General features: G+C 36.6%; 1 protein-coding gene across 11 annotated transcripts in view; it reads left to right on the plus strand.

Annotated features, from left to right (window-relative positions):
- CNTLN (centlein) overlaps positions 1 to 17,103 on the plus strand; it is a 388,354-nt gene that overhangs the window by 263,072 nt on the left and 108,179 nt on the right. For 9 of the 11 annotated variants that reach the window (XM_008254476.5, XM_070052657.2, XM_089317482.1 and 6 more), the window contains 2 exons: positions 6,707 to 6,782; positions 6,869 to 7,092. The exons of the other annotated variants lie outside the window; for them this stretch is intronic. In XM_008254476.5, coding sequence (XP_008252698.5) covers positions 6,707 to 6,782; positions 6,869 to 7,092 — 300 coding nt within the window. The remainder of the gene's footprint in view (positions 1 to 6,706; positions 6,783 to 6,868; positions 7,093 to 17,103) is intronic. 11 annotated transcript variants of the gene reach the window in all.

Raw genomic sequence — 17,103 nt, forward strand, 5'->3', positions numbered from 1 at the left:
AAAATTTAAATTACTTGTTTCTATCTGACTACACACTGTATTTTTAAATCTTGAAAAATTTATGATCTAATGCAATTTATTCAATAATTCTTTTTTCAAAAAATAAAAGATTTATTTATTTATTTATTTGAAAGGCAGAGTCAGAGAGAGGCAGAGGCCAAGGTAGAGAAACAGAGCCGATCTGAAGCCAAGAGCCTGGAGCTTCTTCTGAGTCTCCCATGTGGGTGCAGGGTCCCAAAGACTTGGGCCATCCTCCACTGGTTTTCCAGGCACTTTAGCAGGGAGCTGGATTGGAAGTGGAGCACTGCAGGTGACGGCTTTAACCCTACACTACAGCAACAGCTCCTCAATAATTCTTAAAACTGATACATCATGGCCCCAAGTATTTACATTTTCAACATAAAACAGTGAAAAATTGAAGAAAGCTCATTTTATTTTGTGGTAAAAATTGGGTTTTCTTTGAAGTAAACCATAGGATTCTTTTAAAACCAAATAATTTTTTTTTTTTAATTTTTGAAGTCTAGCCAGACCATCAGAGAAAATAATCAAGGAACAGAGGTTTATTTTTGTTAGTCACAGTAAATTTCAGACCAAAATTATTTGCGAAAAGCCTGTTACTTCAGTAATATGATAAATAGATTTTTGTAGAAATCATTTATTCTGCCCAATGTTATTTGGTAGGGAAATTTCTTTAGCTGTAGTAATTTATATCTAGTTTAATTAGTCTTAAAATACAAATAACTCATAACTTCATTCATATAACAAGACTGATATTTGATTAGATCTATGCATATTGTTGAAAATCACAAATTAAATGTTAATAAAATTCAAATTGTAACAAGTGTTTTTAGAAAGTATTACAAACTCTCACTAACCTCAAATATATTCATTATGTTGACTTTTTTTTTTAAACTTTTATTTAATGAATATAAATTTCCAAAGTACGACTTATGGATTACAATGGCTTCCCCCCCATACCGTCCTTCCCACCCACAACCCTCCCCTTTCCCACTCCCTCTCCCCTTCCATTCACATCAAGATTCATTTTCGATTATCTTAATATACAGAAGATCAGCTTAGTATACATTAAGTATGGATTTCAACAGTTTGCTCCCACACAGAAACATAAAGTGAAAAATAATAGATGATTTTTTTTTAATGATGATGAAAACAGAGCAGACCTATTGTCATCTTTAATCCCAGTGAGAGTCAAGTTGGGAATTGATAATTTCTTTTTTTTTTTTTTACAGAGGATCAGTTTAGTATGCATTAAGTAAGGATTTCAACAGTTTGCACCCCCATAGAAACACAAAGTGAAATATATTGTTTGAGTACTCGTTATAGCATTAAGCCTCAATGTACAGCACATTAAGGACAGAGATCCTACATGAGGAGTAAGTGCACAGTGACTCCTGTTGTTGACTTTACCAATTGACACTCCTGTCTATGGCATCAGTAATCTCCCTATGCTCCAGTCATGAGTTTCCAAGGCTATGGAAGCCCTCTGAGTTCTCCGACTCTTATCTTGTTTAGACAAGGTCATAGTCAAAGTGGAGGTTCTCTCCTCCCTTCAGAGAAAGGTACCTCCTTCTTTGATGACCTGTTCTTTCCACTGGGATCTCACTCGCAGAGATCTTTTGCCAGAGTGTCTTGGCTTTCCATGCCTGAAATACTCTCATGAGCTTTTCAGCCAGCTCCGAATGCCTTTAGGGCTGATTCTGAGGCCAGAGTGCTATTTAGGACATCTGCCATTCTATGAGTCTGCTGAGTATCTCACTTCCCATGTTGGATCACTCTCCCCTTTATTTACTCCATCGGTTAGCGTTAGCAGGTACTAGACTTGTCTATGTGCTCCCTTTGACTCCCAGTCCCTCCACCATGACCAACTGTGAACTGAAATTGATCACCTGGAACAGTGTGTAATCATTCTTACTTTTCTTGATAATATACCTCCCCTAACATTTTGGTTAATTTTCCTGTTTGTAGACTTTATAGAATCTACACAGTGTATCTTTTGTATTTGATTTCTTTTTTTAAAACTAGGCAGAGTTAATTCATCTTCATGATTGCATATATAGTGAAAATTCATTCTCTGAATATACTACTGTTTATGCAGTCTACTGTTGAAATTTGGGTTGCATCAGTTTGGACTTCTTGCAAATTAAGCTGCAGTGGGCATTTTTCTGCATGTCTGTGTTGCACAAGTGCATGCATTTCTCTATTTAGAACCTATGAATAGACTTACTGAACCATAGCTAATGTATCTCTAAGATTTTGCTTGAAAATTCTGTTTTCCAAAGTATTATACCACTTTGTAGTGCCCACCAACAGGCAATAGAAGTTTCTACTAGTCTTTAGGATCTGTTAGTCATTTTCACACTTTTTGTATATTTTGGGTATATCACTGGGGCTTTACTTTAAGTTTCTATGAGAACTAACAGGGTGTTGACTACTTTTTTGTGGCTATTGGCCATTTTGAATTCCTTAGCCAATTGCCTCTTCCTGTCTTTTATTTGTACAAATGGAGTTGATATTTTTCTCACTCAAGTGAGAAGAGACAATCAACAGAAGCCAACAGCAAGATGACAGATGTTGGAATTATATTGCAAGCATTTTTTAAAGAAATATTTATTTATTTGGAAGGCAGAGTTACAGAGAGAGAGAGAGAGAGAGAGATCTTCCACTCACTGCTTCATTCCCCAAATGGCTGCAGCGGGTGAAGCTGGACCAGACTAAAGCCAGGAGCTTCTTTCAGGTATCCCATGTAAGTGCGGAGGCCCAAGCACTTGGCCCATCCTCTACCACTTTTCCATTAACAGGCCATTAGCAGAGAGCTGGACTGGAAGTGGAGCAGTAAGGACTCGAACTGGCACCCATATGAGATGTCGGCATGGCAGGCAGTAGCTTTACCTGCTATACCACATATGTGTAGCATTTTAAAGCACCTGTCATAAAAATGTTTCAATAGCAATATGGTCAAGCTTAACACAAATGAAAAAAAAAAATAGAACATCTCAACAAAGACATAGAAAATCTCAGCACAGAAATAGTAAATATAAAAAAATCCAAATGTCAATTTTAATTTGAAAAACAAAGTAACAGTTTTATGTTTACCTCACAGATGTTGACAATAATACTTATCACCCAAAATTGGTTTGGATGTCAAGACTGATAACAAGAGAGAAGCAAAGCTTTATTATTCACAAAACGGCATTGATCATCCAAAAATATATCTATGGAATTATCAACAACTGATTTTTGACAAAAGTGTAAAAGCATTTCATGGTAGCAGCCTTTTGGCATAGCAAGTTAAGCTGCCTCCTGCAGCACCGGCACCCCATATGGGCCCCAGTTTGTGTCCTGGCTGCTCCAGTTCTGATCCAGCTCCCTGCTAATGCAACTGGTTAAACAGCAGAGTATTGCCTGTGTGCTTGGGCCCTTGCACTCACAAAGGAGACCGGAAGAAGCTGTGGACTCCTGGCTTCTGCCTGGAGCAGATTTGGCCGTTGTGGGCATTTATGGAGTGAACCATTGGAAGACCTCTCTTTCTGTTATTTTTTTAAAAAGATTTATTCATCTATTTGAAAGAGTTACACAGAGAGAGGTCTTTCATCCGGTGGTTCACTCCTCAGTTGGCCTCAGCAGCCAGAGCTGCACCTATCCAAAGCCAGGAGCCAGGAGCCTCCTCCTCCAGGTCTTCCCACCCAGGTACAGGGGCCCAAGGACTTGGGCCATCTCCTACTGTTTTCCCAGGCCATAGCAGAGAGCTGGATCAGAAGTGGAGCATCATGGACTTGAAATGGTGCCCATAGGGGATACCAGCACTGCAGGCGGCAGTGTTAGCTCCTATGCCACAGTGCCAGCCCCAAGACTTCTCTTTGTTTCTCCCTCTCTGTGTAACTCTGCTCTTCAAATAAATAAAATCAATCTAACAACAACAAAAAAGCAATTAATTAAAGGAAATATGGTCTTTTCAACAGATGTTGCTACAGTAATTGTGAGCCTCTAAGAAAAATAAGTAAATGATCGCTTCTCTGCCTTTTGGCTAAGATCAAGTGTAGAAAAATAAATAAATGAAATGAAAGGAATCTACACCTGGCCGGCGCTGCGGCTCACTAGGCTAATCCTCCGCCTTGCAGCACCGGCACACCGGGTTCTAGTCCCGGTCGGGGTGCCGGATTCTGTCCTGGTTGCCCCTCTTCCAGGCCAGCTCTCTGCTGTGGCCAGGCAGTGCAGTGGAGGACGGCCCAAGTCCTTGGGCCCTGCACCCCATGGGAGACCAGGAAAAGCAGCTGGCTCCTGCTATCGGATCAGCGTGGTGCGCAGGCTGCAGCTCACTGGCCGTGGCGGCCATTGGAGGGTGAACCAACGGCAAAGGAAGACCTTTCTCGCTGTCTCTCTCTCTCACTGTCCACCCTGCCTGTCAAAAAAAAAAAAAAAAAAGAGAGAAAAGAAAAATTTTGTAGTGATATATAAGAGAAATTCTTCATGATTTATGGATGGATTAAGAGAATTAAGACATGATATCAAAGTTTGATTCAGTAAAATTACACATTGATAAATTAGACATCATCAAAATTGAGAACATTTTCTCTGTGAAAAACCGTATTTAGAGGATGAGAAAACAAGCCGCAATTTGGGAAGAATATTTACAAGCCACGTATCTGATAAAAGATTTTCATCTTGAATATATAAAGAACTCTTAAAACATAATAATAAAAGACAGTATAATTAGAAAATGACCAAGAGATATGAGCAGCTATTTCATCAAAAAAGTATAAGAAATAAGCAAATATTAAGATGTTCAGCATCACTACTGATAAGAGAAATTCAGATTAAGGCCATGATGAGCTACACATAGGTTAAAACAGCTAACATAAGTGTATGTTATCAATACCAATTGCTGGCAAGGATACAGAGAAACCAGTCTCTTATACATTGCTAATTTGCATATAAAATGGTACAATATAGCACTCTATGAAACAGTGGCAGTTTCTGAGAATGCTAATTTCCCATGCAACCTGTCTATCCTTACTCATGGACACTTATCCCACAGAAATAAATAATATCTGAAAACCAGGAGCAATCAAAATTTCCTTCAATAGCTGAACAGATACATTGGTGGTATACTATTCCACAGAATACTACTCAGCGATGAAAAGGAACAAATTATATGATAGATGCAATGCGTAGCTTTGTAACCTCAACATTACTGTCTTGGAGACTAGGCTTTCCTTCCTTCTCTCTGAATTTTGTGTTGCTATTTAAATAGAATTTGAAGACCAGAAGGAGTTATGAATTTACCTATGTTTTACTTGCCACTTTGCTGGTCACTTATTTGTCTCTTTGGATTCTTTCTTTTATTTCCATTTCTGGTTTGTGAGGATTTTCCTTAATGTTTGTAATGGTTAGGAAGATTCTGTAAGTGAGTTTGTTTCAGTGTTTGATATTTCTCTGAGTTCCTGTTTCAGTAATAGCACTGTAAAGAGAAGCCAAATTCTTTTTTATTTTAGTTCCAGTAATTTCATACCAAGTCTGGTGTTTGATGTTAGTAATTCAGTTGGAAATGGTTTTGGATTTTTTCCCCCACTGCTCTTTATGTGACTGACATTTAAATACTAACTGAATCTTAATAAAATCATGAAACATGTAAAAATTATCTTATATGATAGTTATGTTATTCAGCTTTTTATTAATACAACAGAATACCTGGCATAAGCTGTTGATGAAAGTTTTTTATGACTCATGGTTCTGGAGGTTCACAGTAGATCAGACAGGCAGCATTGATTCGACCCTGATGAGGGTGGTGGATGGCATTCGTAGAGCTATTGTGGAAGATGGATCACATGGCAAGCAAGAAGCAGAGAGAAAATCTGGGCATGACTCAGGTGTTAATCACCAACTGACTCCAGGAACTACCTTCTAAGGACAGACCTCCCTAAGGACTTCTGGCTGGCCCACCTTCTGAACAGCACAATCGGACTAAGTTCCTTAACATCCCTTTGGTACCATGTATTTTAGGTTTAAAGTCTTATATGAGGCTGGTGCCACAGCTCAATAGGCTAATCCTCCACCTGTGGCGCCAGCATCCCAGGTTCTAGTCCCGGTTGGGGCGCCGGATTCTGTCCTGGTTGCCTGTCTTCCAGTCCAGCTCTCTGCTATGGCCCGGGAGTGCAGTGGAGGATGGCCCAAGTGCTTGGGCCCTGCACCCCATGGGAGACCAGGAGAAGCACCTGGCTCCTGGCTTCGGATCAGTGCGGTGCGTCGGCCGCAGTGTGCTGGCCGCAGCGGCCATTGGAGGGTGAACCAACGGCAAAAGGAAGACCTTTCTCCCTGTCTCTCTCTCGCTCACTGTCCACCCTGCCTGTCAAAAAAAAAAAAAAGAAAGAAAGAAATTAAACGTTAAGATTTTATAACCTCTGAAAGTTATTGCTATTTACACCCAACTTATAAGTGTTTTTGGGTTAAATTTCTATTTTGAGTAGAATTTGTATCAATATCTTCTGCCAGCTTTTTTACCCTTAGTGTAAATATGATAAGTTCATTTGTGAGTTATTGGTATCAATTTTGACTTTTTTTTGTTTAGACCTTTTAAAACACATTTTAAAAGAGACATTACTTATTATGTTAATACATATTATTACATATTATTACATATTAATACATATTATTGAATAGTAATCCAATTTTTCTGATTTCATACAAGAACACCAAAAAGCCAGCTTCTCAAAAGAAGAGTAGTAATATGCAAAAGAACCCATATACAACAATTCCTACTAGAGGTAAGAATTGATATGAAATTAACAAAAAGTCTTTTTGAATTTAAGCAGATTTTTAAAATGTCATCTACAACATTATTTTTATATAGTCACCAGAGAAAAGTACAGAAGTATAACTGCCCAGAAATCAAGTAGCAATCTTATTTTATTACGAGAACGGATTATATCCTTGCAACAGCAAAACACTATACTTCAGAATGCAAAAAAAACTGCGGAATTATCTGTTAGAGAATATAAGGAAGTGAACGACAAACTCCTTCATCAGCAGCAAGTATCTGATCAACGATTTCAGACGAGCAGACAGACAATAAAGGTAAAGAAAGCTTTAAGATTGAATTATAATGGAACATATTATAAAAGTAAATATTTTTCTTACATATATTGTTTAGTTCATATTTGTATTATATATATCTTAAAAAATAATTCCAGACACTGTTAACAGATAATTTGCTTATTATTAGATTTCTTAATTAAGGGACAGCCTACATGAAAGAAGAAAAACAGTACATTTAAAAGACAAACAGATTTTTCTAGCATTCTTTTTCCAATTAGTTTCTCTCTTATTTTTAGCATTTTTCTATGTTCTACATTGTGGTGTGTCCTAGTTTGAAAATCAGGCTCCATAAATGCATTTAGTACTCCCATTTGACCATGTCTAAAACTTTGTCCTTGTGATTGTAAATTACATTATTTAACTAGTACATTTCTCAGTTAACTATCTGTAAATAGGAGTGGGAAATATGAAAATGTTAATATATATATCTACCTTAGTGTGTCCTAATTGATGTTTTTCTATCAAACATGCTTTTATTGAAGTGAATTGAGTTTTATGCAATAATTTTTAGACATATTATTCCTTACTTCTGGTTATCATAGATTAACCTTAAAGCAAATGAAGAAGGTAATATTATTCCTTAAATTGCCATTCTTAAAAGTATTTGCTTGTATAAGGAACAATTTTTTTGGAACTCTGTTTTTTTTTCACACACAAAAAAATTCACTTCATTGTATTAGAAAATAACTTTGAAGTTACTATCGCAGATAATTTTAAATTACCCCCAAATTATCTAATTCTAGTATCTTTTGCTGTGATTCAAATAGTACTTAGCCATGTTTTCATTGGAATGGGTTAATGTTACAATAGTTACTAGTAAGAATCGTAGTCCCAAGAGTACCCTTGTATCCCAACCTTATCTAAAATCAAAACTACCCTGAAAGTTTGGGTATTTCACAGATTTGGCCTTTGGGAATTTAGGAGTGTCACACCAGGTGCAAATGCGCTGTATGGTAGAATTTGCAAACACTCACTAATACCACAGCCACCATACGCGAACCAGATTTCCTGAGAGGATTTGGTGAACCTATTCTTTTTTTACTGGCTGAAACTTTCTCTTCCTTCACTATCATCTCTGAGTTCTTTGTCTCTGTCTCTTTTCATGTATTTCTTCTTTCTACTATCCTTCTTTACTCCTTCCTTCTCTAGTTAAATAATCTTACATTTTATATCATACCATGGAATTATGGACTATCTGTATTCCTAAGGGATTTTTGTTTGTTTTGGTAAAAAAGCAATGTGAAGTGAAAAAAATCTTCAAAGAACAAAGGGAAAAAAATCTTAGCCTTAATATATCTACCTTATTACTACATCAAAAACATTTGAGCTCTAATTTTTTTTTCTTAAATAATATATCAGGCCACTGGCATATCATGAGTAGTAAAAGGTAAATTATGAAACTCTCAGGTTGAAATTGTATAAGAAGGCCACAGTTATTACAGAAACAGGCAGCATGTTTTTCCACTGAGAAATAATTCAAAATAGTGGGCAAATCACATATTTTGGAATTCCTTAATGTATATATAGTATAAAAAAAACAGTAAATTGGTACACTAGGAATTCAACTAAAAATCTGTATGAAATTTTTTTCCCTTCCTTCTTAGCATCAAATTCTTGCTCCCTTTCTTTCAACCCTTAAGGAACCATATTTGGTTTACCAAATAAGAAATACCTGCATTTAGCAGAGATTGCAACTACTTGTATTGTAAACATTAGGAGGTATAAGAAACACTTGAGTTACTGTGGAATTCATGGACATTTTACAGAGACTGGTACAGATGATAAAATGAGTTGTTATTCTAAAATGCATTCTTCCCTAAGCCAACAAGTGAAGCTACCGCAAAATTACTAAATTTTAGCCATTTCACATCTCACCTATTACAGATACAGAATTATTGGAGGATATGAGTTCTACATTAAATTTTTATTGTTTGCCAAATTGCTCTCCAAATTAATTCTACCAGTTTTTACTCTTATTGCAAGAGTGCTAGAGTGAGTTTCCTTACATCTTTGCCAATACTTAATATTGTCAGACTTAATTTTTTTTTTTTTTTGGACAGGCAGAGTGGACAGTGAGAGAGACAGAGAGAAAGGTCTTCCTTTTGCCGTTGGTTCACCCTCCAATGGCCGCTGTGGCCGGCATGCAGTGGCCGGTGCACCGCGCCTATCTGAAGGCAGAAGCCAGGTGCTTATCCTGGTCTCCCATGGGGTGCAGGGCCCAAGGACTTGGGCCACCCTCCACTGCACTTCCCTGGCCATAACAGAGAGCTGGCCTGGAAGAGGGGCAACCGGGACAGACTCCGGCGCCCCAACCGGGACTAGAACCCCGTGTGCTGGCGCCGCAAGGCGGAGGATTAGCCTAGTGAGCCACGGCGCCGTCAGACTTAAATTTTTATAAGTCTATCAGTGAGACATGAGATTTAAGATTTTTAAGCTATCATTTATCATTCCTTCTGTTCTTGCTATTTCATACAACAACCATAATTTACTGGTTGTATACAACTTGATTTTATAAATACTTTATTGCCAAATGGTAGAGTTGCTCACATCATAATATGAACTAGTATTTAAATTATTTCTCCTGATCTTTCTATTTCTCCTGTTCCTTAATGACCTTCTGTCACCATGTTGTCAGTAATGCATTCAATATCTTGAATGTCAGTACCTAGATTTGATTTAGATGTGTTCCTTCACAGAAAAGGCCAAAGTTTTAATAAAAAATTTTTGTATCTAAAAATTAATAGCATACCTAGATTGGAAAAGATTTATGTATTTTAAATTTCTAAAGAAGTCCTTAAATTGTGAAAGCAATTCACATACTATAAAATCTATCCTTTTCAATAGTACAATTCAGTGATTTTTAGTCTAGTCCTAAAGTTGTGTAACAATCACCACCATTAATACCATGCTATTTTCATCATCTCAAGAAGAAACCTATTAGCATTTTCTTCCTATCCCACCCACTTCTGGTCACCTGACAATTGCTAATCTACTTTATGTCTATATGGATTTACCTAACCTAAATATTTCTTACAAATTGAATCACTGAATTTGTGGGCTTTTGTGACAGGCTTGTTCCACTTAATGTAATATTTTCAAGATTCATCCACATATATATCCTCTGCTTACTTTTTGTTACTGCATAATATTCCATTTTATATATATATATATGTATATATATATTTACACACATACATACACACACCCTATTTTGTACTGTTTTCACTTTTTGGCTATCCTGAGTAATATACTGTAAACATTTGTATAGAAGTTCTTCTGTGGATATATGTTTTCATTTCTTTTGAGTATATACCAAGGAGTGGAATTTCTGAATCATCTGATAATTTTTTTCTTGAAACTTTAGGAGAGCTGTCAAAGCTCCTGCACCATTTTATGACTAGCAATGTATGAGAGCTCAGGTTTCACTACATCTTCCCCTGCAAGCATGATGTGCACTTCAGATTACTGCTATCTAACTTAGTATCTCACTGTGGTTTTGATTTGCATTTTGCTAATACTTTTGAGCATGCTTTGGTGTTTACTGGCCATTTGTATGTCATCCGTAGAGAAATATCTATTCATACCATTTTCTCAATTTTAAAATTGCCATTTTATTGTTAGGTATTAAGAGTTTTTTTAAACATTTTGGCTATAAGACCCTTATCAGTGTTTGCCTCATGAATATTTCTTCCCATTATATATATACTGTCTTTTAATTTTATTGATAATGTTCTTTGATACATAGCGCTGTATAATTTTGGTGAAGCCCAATTTATATATTATTTTATTGCTTACACTTTAGGAATCACAATATCTAGAATTTGTGTTCTAATTCAGTTCTTATATATACATTTTCTTCAAAGAGGTTTATAATTAAAAGCTGTTAAATTAGTTCTTTGATTGATTTTGAGTTAATTTTGTATATGAGATAGCACTCCAAAGTCATTTTGGGGGGCATATGGATAGCCAGTTATCATAGCAGGGTCTGCATCAAAGAAAATTATTTCTTCACTGTATTATGTTGGCACTCTTGAGAAAAATCAGTTGATTTTAGATATATGTGTTTATTTTAGATTTCTAATTCTATTCCATTGGTCTGTGTGTCTTATCTGCTATTTGAGAATGACAAATTCCTAATACCTCTTAAGTATGTAGTAAGCTTTAAAAATGAAGCTGTATTGTTTTTCAAGATTATTTTGGCATTATTCAGTGTGAATTTGAGATCAACTTGTCAGTTTCTGCAAAAAGGCAGTTGGGATTTTGGTAGAGATTACATTGAATTTGTAGTTTGGAGAACATGCCTACCTTAACAATATTATTCACTGATAATCTGCTCGTTACAAGGTTTATAATAATATCTCCTTCTTAAATCTTGATTTTAGTAATATTGATCTCTCTTCTTGGGCAGTCTACCGAAATATTTGTCAATGTTATTGATTCTTATTTATTGTTTTGGGAGGCACAGAAACAAGCAAACAGACAGAATGCTCTCACCTGCCTGTTCACTCTTTAGATGTCCATAAATTCTGGGGCTAGAGCCAGGATTGAGGAATGCATTGTAGGTCACCTACCTGGCAGGCAAAAATCCAGTCATTTAAGCTATTACCAAGAATCAAATCCAGACATCGAATGTGGGATGTGGATCTTTAACCATGAGACTGAACAGTTGCTACAGTTCATCTTTTTAAAGAACAAACTTTAGTTTTGTTGCTTTTTCTCTATTGTTTTTAAATTACTTTTTTCATATCTTTCTTTTCTAATCTTTGTTATATTTCTTTATTTTATTTTATTTTATTTTATTTTTTATTTTTTGGCAGGCAGAGTGGACAGTGAGAGAGAGAGACAGAGAGAAAGGTCTTCCTTTTGCCGTTGGTTCACCCTCCAATGGCTGACGCGGCCGGCACACCGCGGCCGGCGCACCGCGCTGATCCGAAGGCAAGAGCCAGGTACTTATCCTGGTCTCCCACGGGGTGCAGGGTGCAAGCACTTGGGCCATCCTCCACTGCACTCCCTGGCCACAGCAGAGAGCTGGCCGGAAGAGGGGCAACCGGGACAGAATCCTGCGCCCTGACCGGGACTAGAACCCGGTGTGCCGGCGCCGCAAGGCAGAGGATTAAGCCTAGTGAGCCGCGGTGCTGGCTGTTATATTTCTAACTTTGTTATTTCCTACTTACACTTTCTATCAAGGTAGTTGTTTACGTTACTGACTTGGGATCTTTCTTATTTTGAAAAAGACATTTAAAAGCATGATTTTCCTCAAAGCACCATGTTAGCTGTACATCCTGTAAGTTTTGGTACATTGTGTTCAGTTTTTATTTATTTCAATGTATTCTCTAGTTTGTGATTCCTCTTTTGACCCATTGTTTCATTTCTACATATTTGTGAATTTTCTTTCTTTTTTTAAAATTTATTTGACAGACAGTGGGGGAGGGGGGAGAAAGAGAGAGAAAGAGAAAGATCTTCCTTCCATTTGTTCACCCCCCAAATGGCCGCTACGGCCAGAACTATGCTGATCCGAAGCCAGGAGCCAGGTGATTCTTCCCAGTCTCCCATGCTGGTGCAGGCGCCCAAACACTTGGGCCACCCTCCACTGGCCTCCCGGGCCACAGCAGAGAGCTTGACTGGAAGAAGAGCAACCGGCACTAGAACCCGGTGCCCATATGGGATGCTGGTGCCGCAGGCGGAGGATTAACCAAGTGAGCCACAGCACCAGCCCCTTGTGAATTTTCTAAATTTCCTTCTTGTCAATGTTTGCTAATTTCATTACATTGTGGTCAGAGCACTATGAACCTAGTTTTTAAAAATGCTTTAATACTGACTTTGTTGCCTAACAAATGGTAAATGCTGGAGAAGTTTCCAGGTACATTGGAGAATGTGTATTCTTCTGTTCTTAGGTTAAGTGTTCAAATTATCTGTTCAGTTTAGTTGGCAAATGGTGAATTTCAGCTTTTATGTTTCCTTGCTGATTTGCTTTCTGGTTGCTTTATCAGTTGCTAACTGGAATATTAAAATCTTGCACTATTTATTACAATTTTTGTTGAGATATAATTCATATGCTATACAGTTCTCTCATTCAAGATGTTTAATTGAGTAGTTATATATTCCTAGAGTTGTACAAGCATCAAAACATCTCAAAATCAGTGTAGAACATTTTTATCACCTCAAAAAAGAAACCCTGGACACCAGCATTATGGCACAGTGACTTAAACTGCTACTTGTAACACCAGTATCCTGTATCAGAGTGCTGGTTTTAGTCTGGGTTATTCCATTTCCTACCCTGTCCCTGCAAATGCTCCTGGCAGGGCAACAAAAGATGACCCCCATGTTCAGGTTCATTTCAGAATTGGCCATTGCAGGCATTTGGGAAATGAGCCTGAGAATGGAAGATCTCTGTCTCTCCCTCTCTCTGTTGCTCTTCCTGTCAAATCAATAAATCTTAAAATGAATTTTTTAAAAAGGTAGCTGTGCTCCCTCTGTTCCCCTACCTTTCCTAATATTAGGAAACCACTTTCTCTCTTGATTTACCTAATCTGTACATGTCATGTAAATGAAATAATACAGTGCATAGCATATTATAACTAGCTTCTTTTACTTACCATGTTTTTAAAGTTCACTTATGATGTAGAATTTATCATATTAATGTAAGAAGTTTGAAAATTTGTCTGTTCATGAAGTCAATGAAAAAACTCAAAAAATGATTGGGAAAATTATATTTTTGTAGCATTAGGTACAGAATTTAATCTTCTAAGGATTAATAAAAATCCCTAGGGGTATTAATTAATGGCTCAAAGAAACCACAGATTTTTCTAAACCATTAATTAGACTCCTTAAAGATGAAAAATCAAATAATTTGCATGAAATCATGAAACTTTTATTGAGATCTTTCTAAGCATATTGAGGGACACTTCCGATTTCTCCACAACTCTGGAAAATAACCAAAGGCTTGAAAATATCTAGGATAAACCCCCCTTCCCCGCCGCACCCATACACACACCAGGAAGAACAGCTGAGTCTCAATAAGTACAGCAAGCCTTGTGGCATTTTAACTTGCCACATTCCCTTTCCCACTCTCTATCTCAGTGGTAGCTTGGAAAAATAATAGTCTGGGTCCCCCAGGCATCCTGGCAAATATGAGAAGCAACAGAAGGGAGATCTTTCAGAACCTCATTTCCAAACAATTGTCATATTTAACCTCTAGTAGTTCCCTGGAAGAAACTCACTTAAAAAGATGACTCTGATCTCATTCAGGATGTGCAGCCTTCATTCTGGCAGGAGATGGTTTGAGTGCTGCATCACAACCAATTATAGGCCAGTGTTTAAACTTCTGATCTCTGAAGAGACTGATGATAGTTTAGGCCAAACAGTTTATTAACAAAAGACCTTAAAAGGAAAATCTGGGTAATGAGATATCCCTAAGTTTGATAGACTGTGATGCTCCTATGAATCTGGAGGTCACATGAATTCACAGAGCTGTGTGCATGCTCAAGAAAGAAATGTGGAAGCCTAAACTCTTGCTTCTGGCTTTGTTGAGGCTGTGCATAAGCAGATAGTAAGTGTGAAGGCAACATTGCTTATGACAGCAGTGTTGACAGTAACCAACGTGTGGAAATAAGCTTAATGTCTGTTAGTTGATGAGTAGGTAAAGTGTGGTACATACATGCAATGAAATATTATTCAGCCACAGAAAGCAATGAATAACTGATACATGCTACAGCATGGATGAACCTTGAAAACATTACATGCAGTGAAAGAAGCTAATCACAAAAGACCATTATGAGAAATACCCAGTACAGGAAAATTTATACAGGCAGAAAGTAGATTAGTGGTCATGCAGCAACTTGGGGAGAAAAGTGAATTTGCTTGTGATGCATGAAGTATGTGGGGTTCTTTGTAAAGGGATTTTTAAAACAATTTTTAAGTAATTTAAAGAAAGCAGATTCCATGTAGTTCATAATTACAATTCTAAAAATATAATCATACTTGCCTCCATTTCTTGATTTTTATGATTTTTAATTTACTTTATAGTTACAGGCTTAATATTCCACTAAATAAAATTTGAACAAGTAAAAAGTAGAAAGAGCACTGTTCAGCAGTGCTCTTTTTAATATAAAAATGTTATAAATAGTAATCAAACCCAAGATGTCAATTTCACTCATGTACATTAAAAAAATTTTGAACTCTATATATTAGCTACCACAAATCAGAGAAAATGTTATATTTGTCATTTTAGATCTTATTTCACTAAACATAATGGTCTTCAGTTACATCCATTTTGTTGCAAAAGACAGGATTTCATTCTTTTTTATGTCTGAGTACTTTTCCATTAAGTGTGTGTATATGTGTGTGTGTGTGTGTGTGTGTGTATAATTACTGGGATTACTGGGTCAAATCAAATCACATGTCTGGTTTTAGGATTCTGAGGAATCACCATTACTGTCTCCCATAATAGTTGTAATATGATGAAAATGTAAAATTGGGGTAATGGTTGCACATACATGTGAATATACTAAAAAAATGCTGAGTTGTACACTTTAAATGGGTAAATTGTGTGGTATATGAATTGTATCTTAGCAAAAATTTTTAATGCTTATATTATTTATTTTCATCTACTTGTCAGAGAGAGAAAGAACATGTGTGACAGAGAAATCTCTGTTTGCTAGTCCATTCCCAAATACAAGGGCTGGGCCAGGCTGAAGCCAGGGGCTCAGAACTCCATCCAGTGCTCCCATGTGCATGTCAGGAGCATAAACTCTTGAGCCAGCATGCAGTGCTTCTTGGGATGCATTAACAAGAAGATGGATCAGAATCAGAGGAGCCAGACTTGATCCCAGGCATTCTGATATGGATGCAGATGTCCTAAGTAGCAGTTTACTCACTGCTTGCCCCTCAACAAAGCTTTTAAAATACTGTTGTTATATGGAAAACACATAGACCATTAGTAATAACTGCAAGAATGTTACTGATAATGCATTGACTCATTATTGACAGAATAATATAACAAAATTTATTCTCTGTTCAAACTAATAAAGCACATTGCCAACAGAGAAATTGATTAGGTAATAAATATTATGATAAAATTTAAGAGCTAGGTATTTTTTAGGTGTTAAATTACTAATAACCAAAGCATAGACCTCACTTACCATTAAACTCAACAAAGTAAAATACATTTAAAGTGAATTTACAAACAGTTTTACAACAAAGTAAAATACATTTAAAGTAAAATTTCTTATCTTCACATATTAAGATCTACTGCAAAAAAGAAAGCCAAGAGAATGAGTAATAGTGTAGAACAGATGCTATTGACTGATTTTTCCAATTTGAATACTAAGTTCTTTGACTTAAGGTTTTTACTCATAGTTCATCTGAACCATGTAAAACTGAGTCTTAGATCTTAAGAATAATGAGATCTAAATATCATCTTCTTCTGTGTGTGTGATATTACTTAAGTACAATATGACTGTGATACTTTTTCACAGTCACATTATCAGCATTACATCAATTCAAACAGCATTAGCACACAGGAGTGAAACTATCAGAATCTATTTTATAGTGGCTTGACCAATTTGCATTCCCACCAATAGTGGTTTAGTGTCCCTTTTTCCCCACATCCTCTCCAGCATCTATTGTTGGTAGATTTCTGAATGTGAGCCATTCTAACCGGATGAGGTGAAACCTCATTGTAGTTTTGATTTGCATTTCCCTGATTGCTAGTGATCTTGAACATTGTTTCATGTGTTGGTTAGCCATTTGGATTTCCTCTTTTGAAAAATATCTATTGAGGTCCTTGGCCCATCTCTTAAGTGGGTTGTTTGTTTTGATGTTGTGGAGTTTCTTGATCTCTTTGTAGATTCTGGTTATCAACCCTTTATTAGTTGCATAGTTTGCAAATATTTTTCCCATTCTGTCATTGCCTCTTCACTTTCCTGACTGTTTCTTTTGCAGTACAGAAACTTCTCAATTTGATGCAATCCCAAATGTTAATTTTGGCTT

The sequence above is a fragment of the Oryctolagus cuniculus genome, chromosome 1, assembly GCF_051225735.1.
Source record: "Oryctolagus cuniculus isolate XC-2025 breed Fujian yellow rabbit chromosome 1, ASM5122573v1, whole genome shotgun sequence".
NCBI classification, from domain to species: Eukaryota; Metazoa; Chordata; class Mammalia; order Lagomorpha; family Leporidae; genus Oryctolagus; species Oryctolagus cuniculus.